The 14,586-nt window shown below is 39.3% G+C and overlaps 1 protein-coding gene across 1 annotated transcript; it reads left to right on the top strand.

Moving 5' to 3' along the window:
- Positions 1-9,353: 9,353 nt before the first annotated feature.
- Positions 9,354-11,779, top strand: LOC105780695 (protein MET1, chloroplastic). The gene is made up of 7 exons (XM_012605174.2): positions 9,354-10,091; positions 10,454-10,560; positions 10,655-10,749; positions 10,861-10,937; positions 11,059-11,179; positions 11,360-11,419; positions 11,515-11,779. The coding sequence occupies exons 1-7, from the start codon at positions 9,712-9,714 to the stop codon at positions 11,656-11,658; spliced, it is 984 nt and encodes a 327-aa protein (XP_012460628.1). The 5' UTR covers positions 9,354-9,711; the 3' UTR covers positions 11,659-11,779.
- The last annotated feature ends 2,807 nt before the right edge of the window (positions 11,780-14,586 follow it).

The raw sequence follows: 14,586 nt of genomic DNA on the forward strand, positions 1-14,586 counted from the left end.
ACTCCGTAAGGAAGTCATGAAAGAGTGTTATGACTCGAAATGGGTAGGCCACCTAGGGATGCATCGCACTTTGACCCTTTTGGAGGAACGCTATTACTGACCTAACATGGGTGCTGATGTGGAAACTTATGTAAAAACTTGTCTAGTATGCCAACAAGACAAGGTTGAGTTAAAGACTCCAGCCGGTTTGCTCCAACCCTTGCCAGTTCCGGAAAGGCCATGGGAGAGTTTATCCATGGATTTTATTATTGGTTTGCCTAAGTCTGACGGGTTTGGGAGTATTCTTGTTGTGGTGAACAGGTTTTCAAAGTATGCGACATTTATTCCGGCGACCAAGGAGTACCCTGCTGAGGAAGCAGCTCGGTTGTTTCTTAGACACGTGGTGAAATATTGGGGAGTGCCACTGTCTATTATCAGTGATCGAGATGAGAGATTTACGGGCCGATTCTGGACGGATTTGTTCAAGTCAATGGGCTCAGATTTGAACTTCTCTACGAGCATGCATCCACAAACCGATGGGCAAACTGAACGAGTAAATGCATTGTTGGAGACATGTCTTCGACACTACGTAAGTGCCACACAAAAGAATTGGCCAAAGTTGTTGGATGTGGCCCAATTTTCATACAACTTGCAGCGAAGTGGGGCCACGAATTAAAGTCCATTTGAAATAGTGACGGGTCAACAGCCACTCACACCCAATGCTGTTGTGACCCATTATACAGGACCAAATTCGGCAGCTTATCGATTCGCAAAAGATTGGCAAGAGAAGGATGACTTGGCTAGAGCTTGTTTACACAAGGCAAGTAAGCGTAGCAAGAAGTGGGCTGATCAAAAACGAAGGGATGTGCAATTTCAAGTGGGTGACTCAGTCCTCGCTAAACTACACTTGATTTTGCGATATACTGGCTTGCACAAGGGTCTTGTGCGAAGGTATGATGGGCCGTTCAAAGTTGTGAAGAGAGTAGGCAAGGTGGCCTACAAGCTTAAGCTGCCAGCAAAACATAAAGTCCACCTAGTCTTTCATGTAAGCATGCTTAAGCCCTTTCATGGGGATCAAGAGGATCCAAATCGAGGCAAGTCCGAACGAGCACCGATGGGGGTAAAGGTGTCGTACGATCGTGAAGTCGAAAACATTGAAACAGATCGGGTCATTAGACAAAAATACCACCAACCACGGCATGTGTACTTAGTTCGATGGAAGGGACTTCCTGATAGTGAAGCAAGTTGGGAACCTGCCGAGGCATTGTGGCAGTCCCAAGGGAAGATTGACCAGTTCCATAAGGAAGATGCGACGAGGGCATCGCTAGAACAAGTGAGGAAGAATGTCATGGGTTGCGCATGGGAGCACGCAACCATGACAAACTTGTGCGATCCATCGTATTTGAAAGAGGTCATTTGGCCCAACCAAACTGGCCCGTTGCCTGAAGAGATTAAAAGCCCATCCCAAGAGCCTGATAAATATAGGAAGTGACCCAAGAAGATATGATTATGTAATCTTAGAGTTCTAATTGTATACAGCTTCTAATTGTGTCTTAGAGTTCTAATTGTATACAACTTTTAAATTGTAGCCTTTGATGTACCTTGAGGCTCAACTATAAATAGAGACCTCTTTGCTCATTGTAATTCATTAAGTTATCAATAAGAATTTTGAGAGTATTCACTCAAACTTTTCTCTCAAGTGTTCTTGCTTTTCTGTGGCTTTCGTTCATCTTTCAACGTTCGTTCTTACTTCATTCTTCTACTGTTCTTCGTGGGTGCCTTGAGGGAATTCTGTTGAATCCTTTATCATTGCAAGTTAGGCCGACTTAGGCGTTTTTGCTGTCGAATCCTTTATCATTGCGAGTTAGGCTGACTTAGGCGTTTTTAAGCAAAGAAACTGCCTAAGGCCACACGGATCGTGTGGAAAAACTCTAAGTCCGTGACACTAGGGTGTGGTTATTATTTTTTGCATGTATTTAAACAACACTTCACCTCAATAAAAAAAATTAACTTTACTAACAATTATTTCTATTTTTTCTTCTGCTAATATTTATTTTTGTTTCTTTTAATTTACAGGAAAATTTATTCCAACAATAATGTACTGAGATCAAGAAATAGAGTAGCTGACTGGGTGGTAAAGAGAACAAAGTTAGGCTCTTATCCCCTTTTTGGAATTTCTCTATTCCTGATTATCTCAAAATCCTCTTGTAATTCTCTAGGGTAATTTACCAATAAAAGCCCTTTTTTTTCAAAATTTACCGAAATGGGCCAACTATTTAATTATTTACCAGAATGGTCCATTTTCCCCGAAATCGCGTCCACGTCAGCGCGATAACAGGGAACGCGTCAGGACATCGCGTCCACGTCAGCAAGTCGCGCTGACATGGCCGCGATGTCCTGACGCCACGTAGCGCGTTCCGAGGGACTCGATTTTGACGTTTTTTCCATGTTTGGTTTTTTTGGCTTTTAGGGTTTAGGGTTCAGGGTTCAGGCTTTTTACGATTTTTAGGTCCCGGCCCAAATTATTTCGAGTTGACGTTTCTGATCAAATAGTATAAAATCGCTTCTACGAGGATGCTATTTGAGAAGAAATTGTGAAATTGCGCCCTCGTGGACGCGATTTTGCTACAGTAGGTCAAGTAAGAAATAATTTTTTTTTGACGTTTCTGAGCAAAAAATATAAAATCACTTCTACCAGGATGCTATTTGAGAAGAAATTATGAAATCGCGCCCTCGTGGACGCGATTTTGCACTGATAACAAGTTTAATGAGGCTATAAATTAGGCAGAAAATGTTCTTAGAATGCATAAGTCATAGCAGAAACAATTTAGAGAGGCTAAGAAAGTTAGAGTTTCAAAATGAGTGAACGTATTAGTACTGTTGTTTACTACGATGGTGAGGTTTTCCACACCGAGAATGGTGTTGTTTTTTTGTCGGAGAATACGGTGCGACTGTCATTTAACCAGAACATAGATTTGACAGAACTTCATAAAAGAATTAGGCGTAAAATCTTCAGAACGACGCCAATGAAAGTTCTGTCAATCACGTATCGATTTTGTTCTTGTGTTGATCCGGTGACATATGACTGGTTCGACATAAAAGGTGATCGTAGCTTGGAGGCAATGGTGCAGACTCATCTTGCTAGCGGAGCAACTTATATTGAGTTATATGTACAATTTACGTCGCCAACTGATGTACTTTCGTCCGGTGTTCGAGATGTATACACGACCCCTAGCCGACACTCGGTTAGCGGGTTACAAAATACGGAACAGCCTATGTTCGGTAGCGGTGTCAAATGCATATGCCCCGCAAGACACTCTGTCAGTGGATGGGACATGTACGTCGGTGGCTCGATGTTTGATGCTGGAAATACGTATTGGGGAACAGCATCAAGTTCTAGTGGATGACAATCTACATCCAATTGGGGACGTTATCAAATGCCTAGAAGAAGGATAACGATTACCCACGACGCCAACCGGTGAGGGACGTCCGACGTCGAGATGATTATGGGTTAGAAGATGACTCCGATGTGGATCCACCTCGAGAGCCCGGGCTGGATGGTGCAGAGGTGAGATTATTTTCTGAACCGGAGCCTATTCCAACAGAAGGTGAAGATGGTGATAGGAGTTCAGATGATGAAGAAAATCCACGATCATGTCGATCTGTCAGTAGACGATGCGTTAGAGTTTCCAAATCTACCATACCGGTTGCGCGATCGTACAAGTTCGGGGGTAGATCTCGATGAACTTGAAGTTGGTAATCAGTTTACCAACAATGATAGTTTTATTGGTGCTTTGAAACAGCATAGCATCAAAAACGGCGTTAATTACCACGTCGTTAAATCAAAATCTGATAAGTTTAAGGCGAAGTGTGCGGTGCAAGAAGGCACATGTTCATGGAAAATCTACGCCTCGTTAAGGAAAAGGACAGGGTTGTGGGAGATAAAAAAGTACAAAGGTCCACATACATGTGCTGCAGGTACAGTATTGAATGTATCTGAATAATACTTTTATTTTGCAATGTTGCATTATTTAATGTACTCCCTCTATAGGTGTTTCACAAGATCATCCCAAAATGGATTCAGCTATGTTAGCTAGCTTGATACTGCCCACGATAAAAGCAGATCATAGGACTTCAGTGCCGGTGTTAATTGCCAATATCCGTAGCCAAATGGGGTACACGCCCTCTTACCACAAGGCTTGGATAGCTAAGCAAAAGGCGTTGGAGAAGATGCATAGTAGGTAAGACACCTCATATAATGAAATATGGCAGTGGTGTCAGGTGCTAGAGAGATACGTCCCAGGTGCCATCACAGACCTTGAAACGGAACATGCGTACTACAACGGCCGATTGTTGCGTGGATGCCAAGTGTTCAAACGCCTGTTTTGGACCTTTAAGCAATACCGAGACGCATTTCCATACTGCAAGCTGTTGGTACAAATTGACGGTACCTTCATGTTCGGTAGGTATACTTATCGGCTATTGGTTGCAGTGGCACAAGATGGCGGTGGGAGAATTCTTCCAATTGCATTTGCAATAACACCGGGGGAGTCGTCTGATGACTGGGATTTCTTTCTCTCTAGGTTAAGGAGGCATGTGTGCCCCCAACCTGATATTTGTGTTATTTCAGACCGGGGCGCCGGTATACTAGCTGCATTTGATCGAGAGGGAAGCTTGTGGCAGCGCACACACCATAGATATTACCTAAGACAGCTTGCTTCGAACTACTACAGGCAATATCCATCTAAGAGCGAACGACGACAAGTGACCAACATGGGTATTTAGTCTATAACTGTATTATTTCGTTTGTCAATTTCAATTAGTTTTATTGGTAGAAGTGGTATAAAATATTCGCTATGATCTTATATTCGCAGGGTATGAAATAAATAAAGACCGTTTTCACGAGATGTTGGCAATTTTATGATCCCAAAATGGAGAATGGGCAGACTACCTTTGTAACATACGTTTCGAACAGTGGGCACAAGCATATGACGGAGGCCTACGATATGGCCATATGACGTCGAACCCGCGTAATGCATAAATTTCATTCTTAAAGGAATGCGCCATCTACCGATAACATCGGTTGTGCGAGAGATATATTTCTGTTTGGCGGCGCTATTTCCAAAGCGAGCAGCAAGTTATGCAGGGCAGATGCAGGGTGGCCATGTATGGTGTAGTAAGGTAGTTCAAGAAATTAACAAGAAGAAGGCAAGGGTAAACATCATGCACACAGTGTGTCATGATCGAGACAACTTATGGTTTCGCGTGACGGAGTTTGACAGACCGCACCAAGGTGTTGTTGGCGGGCAATATCGTGTACACTTGCGAAACAGGACTTGTGACTGTGGGAAGTTTGATGCACTTCGTTATCCATGCGCTCATGTTATTGCAGCTTGTCAGAAACTCCGTCTGGATCCGATGAGTTATGTGGACGAAGTGTACAAATTAGAAAACATGTACAACGTATGGAGACACGTTTTCCCACCGGTCCCAGATGAACGTAAGTGGCCGCCCGTATCTCTTGCTCCTTTTAAGCTGTTACCGGATAGAGAATTGCGTCGCAAACCAAAGGGTCGACCTTGCTCCACTAGAATACGGAACAATATGGATATCCGAGAAACAACCAGTCAATAGAAGTTGTGCGGATGGTGTAGGAACCCAGGCCATACAAGTCGATCATGCCCTAATCGCAATAGTTGAATGTAATTTTAGAAAAAATTATATTTTATTCAATTATTAATTGATAATTGTATTAATTGTTAGTAAAATTATCAAATTATGTAAAATTATTAAGTCCAAAAATTGTGTTAATTGTTAGTAAAATTATCAAATTATGTAAAATTATTAAGTCCAAAAATTGTGTTAATTGTTAGTAAAATTATCAAATTATGTAAAATTATTACGTCCAAAAATTGTGTTAATTGTTAGTAAAATTATCAAATTATGTAAAATTATTATGTTAGGGTTAGGGTTTTTAATTAGGTTATGTTAGGGTTAGGGTTTTTAATTATGTTATGTTAGGGTTTGGGTTTTTAATTAGGTTATGTTAGGGTTAGGGTTTTTAATTAGGTTAGGTTAGGGTTTTTAATTATGTTATGTTAGGGTTAGGGTTTTTAATTAGGTTATGTTAGGGTTAGGGTTTTTAATTAGGTTAGGTTAGGGTTAGGGTTTTTAATTATGTTAGGTTAGGGTTTTTAATTAGGTTATGTTAGGGTTAGGGTTTTTAATTAGGGTTTAGGTTAGGGTTTTTAATTAAATTAGGTTAGGGTTTTTATTACATCAAATAAACTTCTATTTTATTACATCAAATAATATCAAAATAACTCGAAAAATTTCTATGCGTATTACATCAAATAAACTTCTATTTTATTACATCAAATAATAAATTTAAATACGGCAATCAATGTCTATGCCCGGGGGATTCGGTTCCACATGGCGGCCGTCGACGGTTATGCGCTGGATTCCTCATCCTCTAGCTTCCGGTGGCGGTTGTTCTTCCTCCGGTGGTGATTCTGGTTCTCCCGGTTTAACATCTAGTTGTCGGACTTGGGACGATGATTCACTTTCAAAGAATAGTGTATGTGGAGGTGTTTGCATCATGAACGGCGACGGTGTTTGAAAGCCATACATTGGTGGGGATTGGTAAAAAGGAGAGGTCCCCGACGGCCCCCCTTGCGATCCTTCCTGCGCCGTTGGCCTATATATCGGCGGTCCGCTCGGCATAACAGGAAATGGAGCTGAACCGGGCATTTGGCTCCAACCTGCCATAGGATTCGGAAAAGGATACATGTAAGGGTTAGGGTACATATAAGGGCTAGGAAACGCACCTGGCATCATCTGCAAAGGCGGTTGCATTGGTATCATCGGTTGAATTGCTGCGTCAGGTGACTGCGTCGGTGCTCTTGTTGGGGACGGTGATTGCATGGCCGCTGATGATGAGCCAGGTGACTGTCTGGGCCTCGTTGAGGGGCTGCCTTCGTAGTCTTGTCGTCTTGGATTTAGAGGCCCGCGCATTTCCCTTCCGACACGTATTTGCCGCTGCCTCTCCTCTGGCGTCAGTAAATACGGCTTGCCATGGATCCTTAACCATGGCATGTATTCTGGAACGCACGCTAACTCTGGAACGATGATTGGTTCCCGAGTAGGTTGATATTCATGCCGATTTTCCCACATTTCTATGTACCCGGACCAGTATTTAGGCCATTCCGTACCTAATAGCCGAAGGTCGATTTTGTGGTGATCGTCAAACTCCTCACGGTCCACGGGAATCGGTTGTCTACATCCAAACTGTCGTAGCACTCTGTCTGTCTGGTGCGGCTCCACGGTTGCGAAGTTGATCAGCACGACTTTGACGTGCAAGCGCTCGGATTTTGTAAAACTCTTCCCAGACATCGCCTCAATTGCCGGATCCTCGTATGGTGTCCTTTGAAACTATATGAACATGATAGAAATATTAGTTATATACATAATACTAAATACAAAATATCTATTTGCAATAATACTTCCTTGTGCTTCCGATTGTTGGTCCAATAGAAGCCGTATATCTTCAAGTTCGGTAGGTAATCGAGCATGACTTTCCGAATGGTTCCACCTAATTAAATAAATTTTTAGCATACTTTTATTTTTAAAAATCTACATAATAATTGTAAAATCTAATATAAAATTTACCTCGTTATGAGTGGGAATGTATATGGGTAGTCCACTCGAGGACGTAGAAATGGAAAGCGAAACCGTGCCCATGACTGCAGTAATGACAGGAAACCTTCGATTTTCGCTCTCCTCGGTCGCGTGGCCCCACACATCACCCGATACAACGTTGCCAAGACGGTAGACCCCCAACTAAATTCACCGACTTCTCTAAAATCTACCAATTTCAAGAGCCATCTTAGATGTACGCGGCTCCGTGACGTGTCGGGCATCAGATAACCTCCAATTATTTGAAGAATGTATGCCCGAGCATAACGGATTCTTTCAATTTTAGTTAAACCTTCATTCGAATCAGGGAATGTGTCACGTAACCAGCCCATCTCGATCTTACCTCCCTCCATTTTATCCGGAATAGCACTCAAAATCTCGTAGCACACCGCCTCCCAATTGCTAGATTGAGCAGTCCCGGTGACTAGCTTCCCGTCGACCGGCAATCCCAATTGCAGACTCACATCTTCTAGAGTGATAGTGCACTCTCCACATGGAAGATGGAATGTGTGCGTCTCGGGTCTCCACCTCTCGATCAACGCACTAATTAGTTTCGGATACAACTTGCATCCCCGGCCTACCGTCGCCACGTGCCAAAAACCCGCTTCCCGCAAGTAGTTCTCTACCAACAGTGATGGAGGACCATGCATGTTTCGGATATTGCATTCCAATACCCGATCTACAGACTTTTATAACAAATAATAAATTAATAATTATCTAAAAAAGCATAAATAAAAATTCTTAAATAATATTTAAAAATTAAATTTAACACTTACCATTTCCATTTTTTCCACCGGTATGTGATGCCTATCAAGACGAGTCAATGATGCGGCCATTGTTGAAATCGTAGAAATTTTTACGATTTATAAAAATATAAAAAAAATTTAAAACTATTTAAAAAAAGGAAATTGAGAGCAAATTGAAATTAAATATGGGTTTGAGAGATTTTTGGAATGAATTTGAGAGGAAATTGAAATTAAATATGGATTTATGAGAATTTTTGGAAGGAAATTGAGAGAAAATTGAGAGGAAATATGAGAGATGATTTGTTTGTGAAAAAATAAAAAGGGTGGTGGTATTTATAGTTTTTTTTTATCGTTAGGGGCAACGGTCAAATTTTTGACCGTTGAGTATCGTTTCACGCATGGAGGTCATCGCGTCATCGTCAAGAAGTCGCTACCGACGTGACGCGATGTCCTGATGCGTTCTCTGACATTGCGCTGACGTGGACGCGATTTCGGAAAAAATGGACCATTTCAATAAATAATTAAATAGTTGACCCATTTCGGTAAATTTAAAAAAAAAGTTTTTATTGGTAAATTACCCAATTATCTGTTATGAATGAAATTATTATCTTTTGTTCAATAGCTGTGTAGACCATTGAGTGATATGAGTGGAGGAGAGAGATATTTTTCTTTTCCCTTCTTTTAAGGTTTCCCCGTCTTTGGGTGATGCACTGCGCTGATTTCTTTTTCATATATATATATATATATATATATATTGTTTTTCAGCTGAGAACATAGGTGGCTGCATTAAAGTAGGTAAGTTTTACTGTGGCAATTATTTCAGGAACCATATAAAACCCCTCTCTTTCGCTCTGCAATTCTTGGAAAGGAGAATTCATAAACTCTCACACTGCCCCCCTGCTATATTTCTTCTTTGGCTTTTCCTTTTTTTCGATCTGATACAATACTTCTATAAAAGTCTGTTCTTTTTCCATTCTTGAATGTGGGAGTTTCTTTCTCTTTGGTTTGGATAGTGAAATATACTGTAAATCTCTTTCCTTTTTTATACGTATGGGAAGAAATTGCTGGATCTGGGACTGCCACGTGTTTTCATTTGGTTCAATAGAAAATTAACGAATCCAATCCACATCTGGTTTCCGACCAATCATATCATTCCTGTGATACAACCATGGCATTGGCTCCCACCACTTATCCCTCCTATCCCTGCTCTAACACTTGCTCACTGTTACCAGAGCCACTCAAAAGTTAAAAAACCTTCTGTTTTGTTAGCGTAGCAAATAGCAATACAACCATGGCTTTGGCTCCCACCACTTATCCCTCCTATCTCTGCTCTAACACTTGCTCACCCTTACACAGAGCCACTCAACCTCTCCTTTCTTCAACCAGGCACGTAGGAGTTAGATTTAACAGCAAGTGTTCAGCGTCTTTCTGCAGTGGCAAGGAGCAGCTAAAGCCATGGATTTTGGTAGCGAAAGCATCGGATGGTGAGTCCCAAACCACAGAGCAGGAAGAGCAGCAGTACGAGGAGTATGAGGTAGAGATTGAGCAGCCTTATGGGCTCAAATTCAGAAAAGGCAGAGATGGTGGGACTTACATTGATGCTATTCAGCCTGGTGGAGCTGCTGACAAGGCTGGGGTTTTCACCGTTGGGGACAAAGTACTTGCCACCAGGTTAGCTTTTCTATTCATTCTTTTTCATTAGCAAAAGCAAACCTGCTGATAGCACCCATAGCCAACCTACTATTACTAATTAAGAGGTGTGGACTTTAGAAGGCATTGCCACACTGTGTTAAAAATGAAATGAAAGATTGCAGCTGCCCATCAAAAGACTCTACCAGTGTCAATTTATGAGCAATTTGCCTCGGATTAATGTTTCACCGTGACCCTTTCTCACAACTTCAACCATTTTTATCACATGAATCAAATTTTGTCACTGAGTGTTGTAATTGAATATCTGGTTAATGTTCAAGCTCTCGGTCTCATAGAGTACTAAAATTAGAAGGTGACTTAATGAACCCTTTATGGGAATGCAGTGCAGTGTTTGGAACAGAAATATGGCCGGCCGCCGAATATGGGAGGACAATGTACACCATCCGCCAGAGAATTGGTCCATTGCTTATGAAAATGCAGAAAAGATATGGTAAGTTATTATCCTTTGTTCATAATTAAATGTCCCCTTATGAACACTGCATCATAAGCTAAAAAATGTCAGCATTTCTTGTATGTTTTTCCAGGGAAGGTTGATGAAGGAGGCGAGTTAACAGAGAAGGAGATTATTAGAGCTGAGAGGAACTCAGGTGTAATTAGTGACAGAGTGAGGGAAATCCAAGTACGTAGTACTTTTCCTATCATTTTGTAACCTTCACTGTATATTAAAGTAATAAAACTTTCTGTATCATAACAACAATATAATGTCTGCAACTTGCTGCTTGAATCTCAGATGCAAAACTATATGAGGAAAAAGGAACAAAAAGAACGCAGGGAAACGGATCTTCGTGAAGGGTTGCAACTATACAAGTCTGTTGTGACTTAATCTCAGAACTTTACTTATCCTTTGCTCATGCTTATATCATACTTCACCACATATCCAATTATATTTAAGCACTAAATATCTTGTTCGTTTTCTATCATCGGGAAGGAGCGGCAATTACGAGCAAGCGCTGGAGAAATTCGAGTCTGTACTGGGATCAAAGCCAGAGCCTAATGAAGCAGCCGTAGCAAGTTACAATGTTGCTTGCTGTTATGCAAAGCTTAATCAGGTAGGTTGATAAAAGCAAAATTTCCTTGCATCTTTCCCATACTTGATTCCTTGGTATAGTTAATATCATTCATCTCTTAATATCTTCATTTAACATTGAGAATAATATCATACAGGTTGTAATATAATTTTAATGCAATGTGCACCTCATATGGTTGTAATACATTGGAAATGTTTACAGATTCAAGCTGGTCTATCAGCACTTGAAGATGCCTTGGAGGCAGGATTTGAAGACTTTAAGGTGATAATCAATTGCGTTGCATTACATTGGTGTCGAGTTTTTAGCCGATGCCGAGACTTTTAACCGAACTTTGTTGTTAATTTTGTGTTAAACAGAGAATCCGGACGGATCCAGACCTGGCCAATCTAAAAAACTCAGAGCAATTTGAGCCACTGCTTAAAAGGTTTGATGAATCATTTATAAATGAGAATGCCATCAATGCCATTAAATCTTTATTTGGCATTTTCAACCAGAAATAGAAAAAGCCCTACACCAAAGGATATTTGTGTTATAGTATAATTTTGCTCACAAGTTTGATTTATTTTCGTCAATCCATCTTTAATAAAAATTGGGGTCTTGTCCATTTTTGTTATTCAAAAATGTGTTGATAGTATCTGCAGCTTACAAAACGTTAATTCTTTCTGCCTTTCCAATTATATTGAAACTTTATTCATGCTTTTCATCTGTAAATACCAAAACAGGATTTATTCGTGTTTAAAATGTTTGCAATGTATTATCATGCCATACATTTTTAAAGATAAAAATGATTCTTGGTTTTTTATTTATTTATTTCAAGGAGTTCAAAACAATTTGAATGTAAAATATTCCCAACTTAAATTAAATAAATTCTTAATAAAAAGGCTATTTTACTTGAAGAAAATATTAAAATTTGTACACCTTGAATTACTTTGAAATTTAATTCATTAGTAGTGTAATAATACAAGAAAAAATTATTTATTAAATATGTATTATAATAGTTAGATATAAAATAAATAATAGTGGAATTTTTTCAAAAACAGCTAAATTTTTCTTCTCTTTGCTAAAAACAAGGATATGAGTGGTTAAATATATCAATTAAATTAATTTATTACTAATTCATATACCAAAATATGTGTAAAAATAATACTCCCAACAAATGTATTTCTTTATCATTAATAATTTCATATTTATATACGATTAGAAAATAACCTGCACAATGTTGTCGTCGGAAAGAATTATTATTCTATTTATCATATTAATTTAAAACAGAATTTTTATTTAATACAATTATTATATAAAAAATAATGACTAAATAAGAACAATGAAAAGGAAAAGGAAAAAAATGAATGTGTTTGAACAGCGACTAATAATTGAATTTTAATATAATTATATATAATTACATATATTTAAATAATCATTGAAATTAGTAAATTGGATTAAACATAAATTATTATGAGTAATAGGAGGAAAATGGAGGATTTGCACAAGTTGTTATCCGTAATGAATTTAAACTTCTTTTCTTTTACTTATTTAAAAAATGTAAATCCATTTAAAGAAATTCTTTATTATTAATATTCTAATACCTACACTTTCTTACAATTATATTATCAATATCTAAAGACATTAGGAACAATTTGAACAAAAGTAATATGATAACTTTGTTTATTATAACAAAGATAGATGAACACAAGATGAGACCTAAGAGTTTGACATAATATGAACGACAATTTTGAAAGGATGAGTTTTAGGGGCAAAGCCGGAAATTTAATGTTGAGATCAAAATAAAATTACAATTGGGAAGGCCTAGACTTGCTTTTGTTCTATTGACCCTTTACCTCTTTCAAATTATGGTTTGTTCTTCCCCTTGCTTTAACGATCTCCATATGTTGTATCAAATTCTTGATATTGGTCCATTACTTACCTCTGTTCAAGAGTTTGCATTTGCTAATTTCTTGATCCTACATCTACATATACAACAAAAATCAATCTCAAAAGAACTCTTGCTTGTAGTTGTAAATTTGCATAACTGTTATTGTTTTTCACCATAGCCATGCCCCTAATGCTATCTTGTTCTCTCCCTCTTTTGATTGGCTGAGACAAATTCCAATGGATTTCATTACCATCTTCTTTTCTCAATTCTTTAATTCTATTGGAGTTATTACATCCATCATTCCTTTTCATTGTTATATCTTTTTTCGCAAATGTCTTCATTACAAAATCGTAGTGTTTAGGTAATCCAACGTGAGCTGTTGCAAGATCCATTTTACAACCATGTTAAGACCAAACTCTTGAATTCTAAGAGAAAATTGGTGTTATGAATGAACCGAAGGCAACCGAACCAGGGAACCAAACTGAACCTCCATCCAAAATTGTCACAGCCACATGTCAAAAAAGGCTTCCTCCGAAATTCAAGGATTTTGTCATGTAGCCCACATCAGTAAGAGCATAACAACTGGAAGAATACTAAGAAGAGCAAAAGGAATATGATTGGAATATGCTTTTTGTCAATAGAAAATTGTTCTTTTCTTACCTAATTCTCTGAAGTGTAATGTGGATTTTTCTTTTACTGAAAATGAATTCCATCCTCAACCTTTCTCAATTTCTGTCCAATCCCATTCTAGTGTCACGGGCCGCAGTTTAAAGCCCGTGACCAGCGCACCAAATGCATCCAATGGAGGTCTGTTGCTCAGATGATGATCATTTGGCCCACAAAAACTGGCCCGATTCAAAGAGATATTGGACAAGCCTGTCAGATTGAAGCCTGGTTGGCCCGATAGCGAAGAGATGGCAACTTAGGCTAATATGGTAACTAATCTTAGAAGATAGAGGGAATCATATATTGTAAAGATTAGATTAGATTTGATATGGCTTATCTTGTAAATCCCTAAAATTAAGGGATATGGTTAAATCTCATTCGTCGATGTAATTGTATCTTGACCGTCGGTTTTGGGGGAGCTCAACTATAAATAGAGAGCCTCCCCCTCATTTGTACTCTCTCCTGAATTGTTTCATTATTCTTTGTGAATAAGAATTGAGAGCATTTACTCAAACACTTTGCGAGCGCTCTTTTTGTTGTTCTTTGGCTTAGCTTCTTTTGGCACAATCGCTTCCGCTATACAAGTTGGTGCCTTGGAGGAATTCTAAGGAATCCTCACTTTTGGGGGCGTAAAGGCTGACTTAGGCGAGTTTGGAGCAAACAGATCGCCTAAGGCCGCACGGTTTGCGAGACAGGAGGTCTAGCCCCGTGACAAGTGGTATCCGAGCCAAGGTTTGAACCAAGTAATATTCGAGTTGTTGGTTCAAAGGCACCGTTGGGATGTCAAAAGAAGAGTTCGAACAAAGGTGTACGATGAAGTCTGTCATCGAGGGGAACGATGGAGCAGACAAGGAGCCCAAGAAGCTTGGTTCGAGCAAGGGAAAAGCCGAAG

This window comes from Gossypium raimondii, chromosome 4, assembly GCF_025698545.1.
Source record: "Gossypium raimondii isolate GPD5lz chromosome 4, ASM2569854v1, whole genome shotgun sequence".
NCBI lineage: Eukaryota > Viridiplantae > Streptophyta > Magnoliopsida > Malvales > Malvaceae > Gossypium > Gossypium raimondii.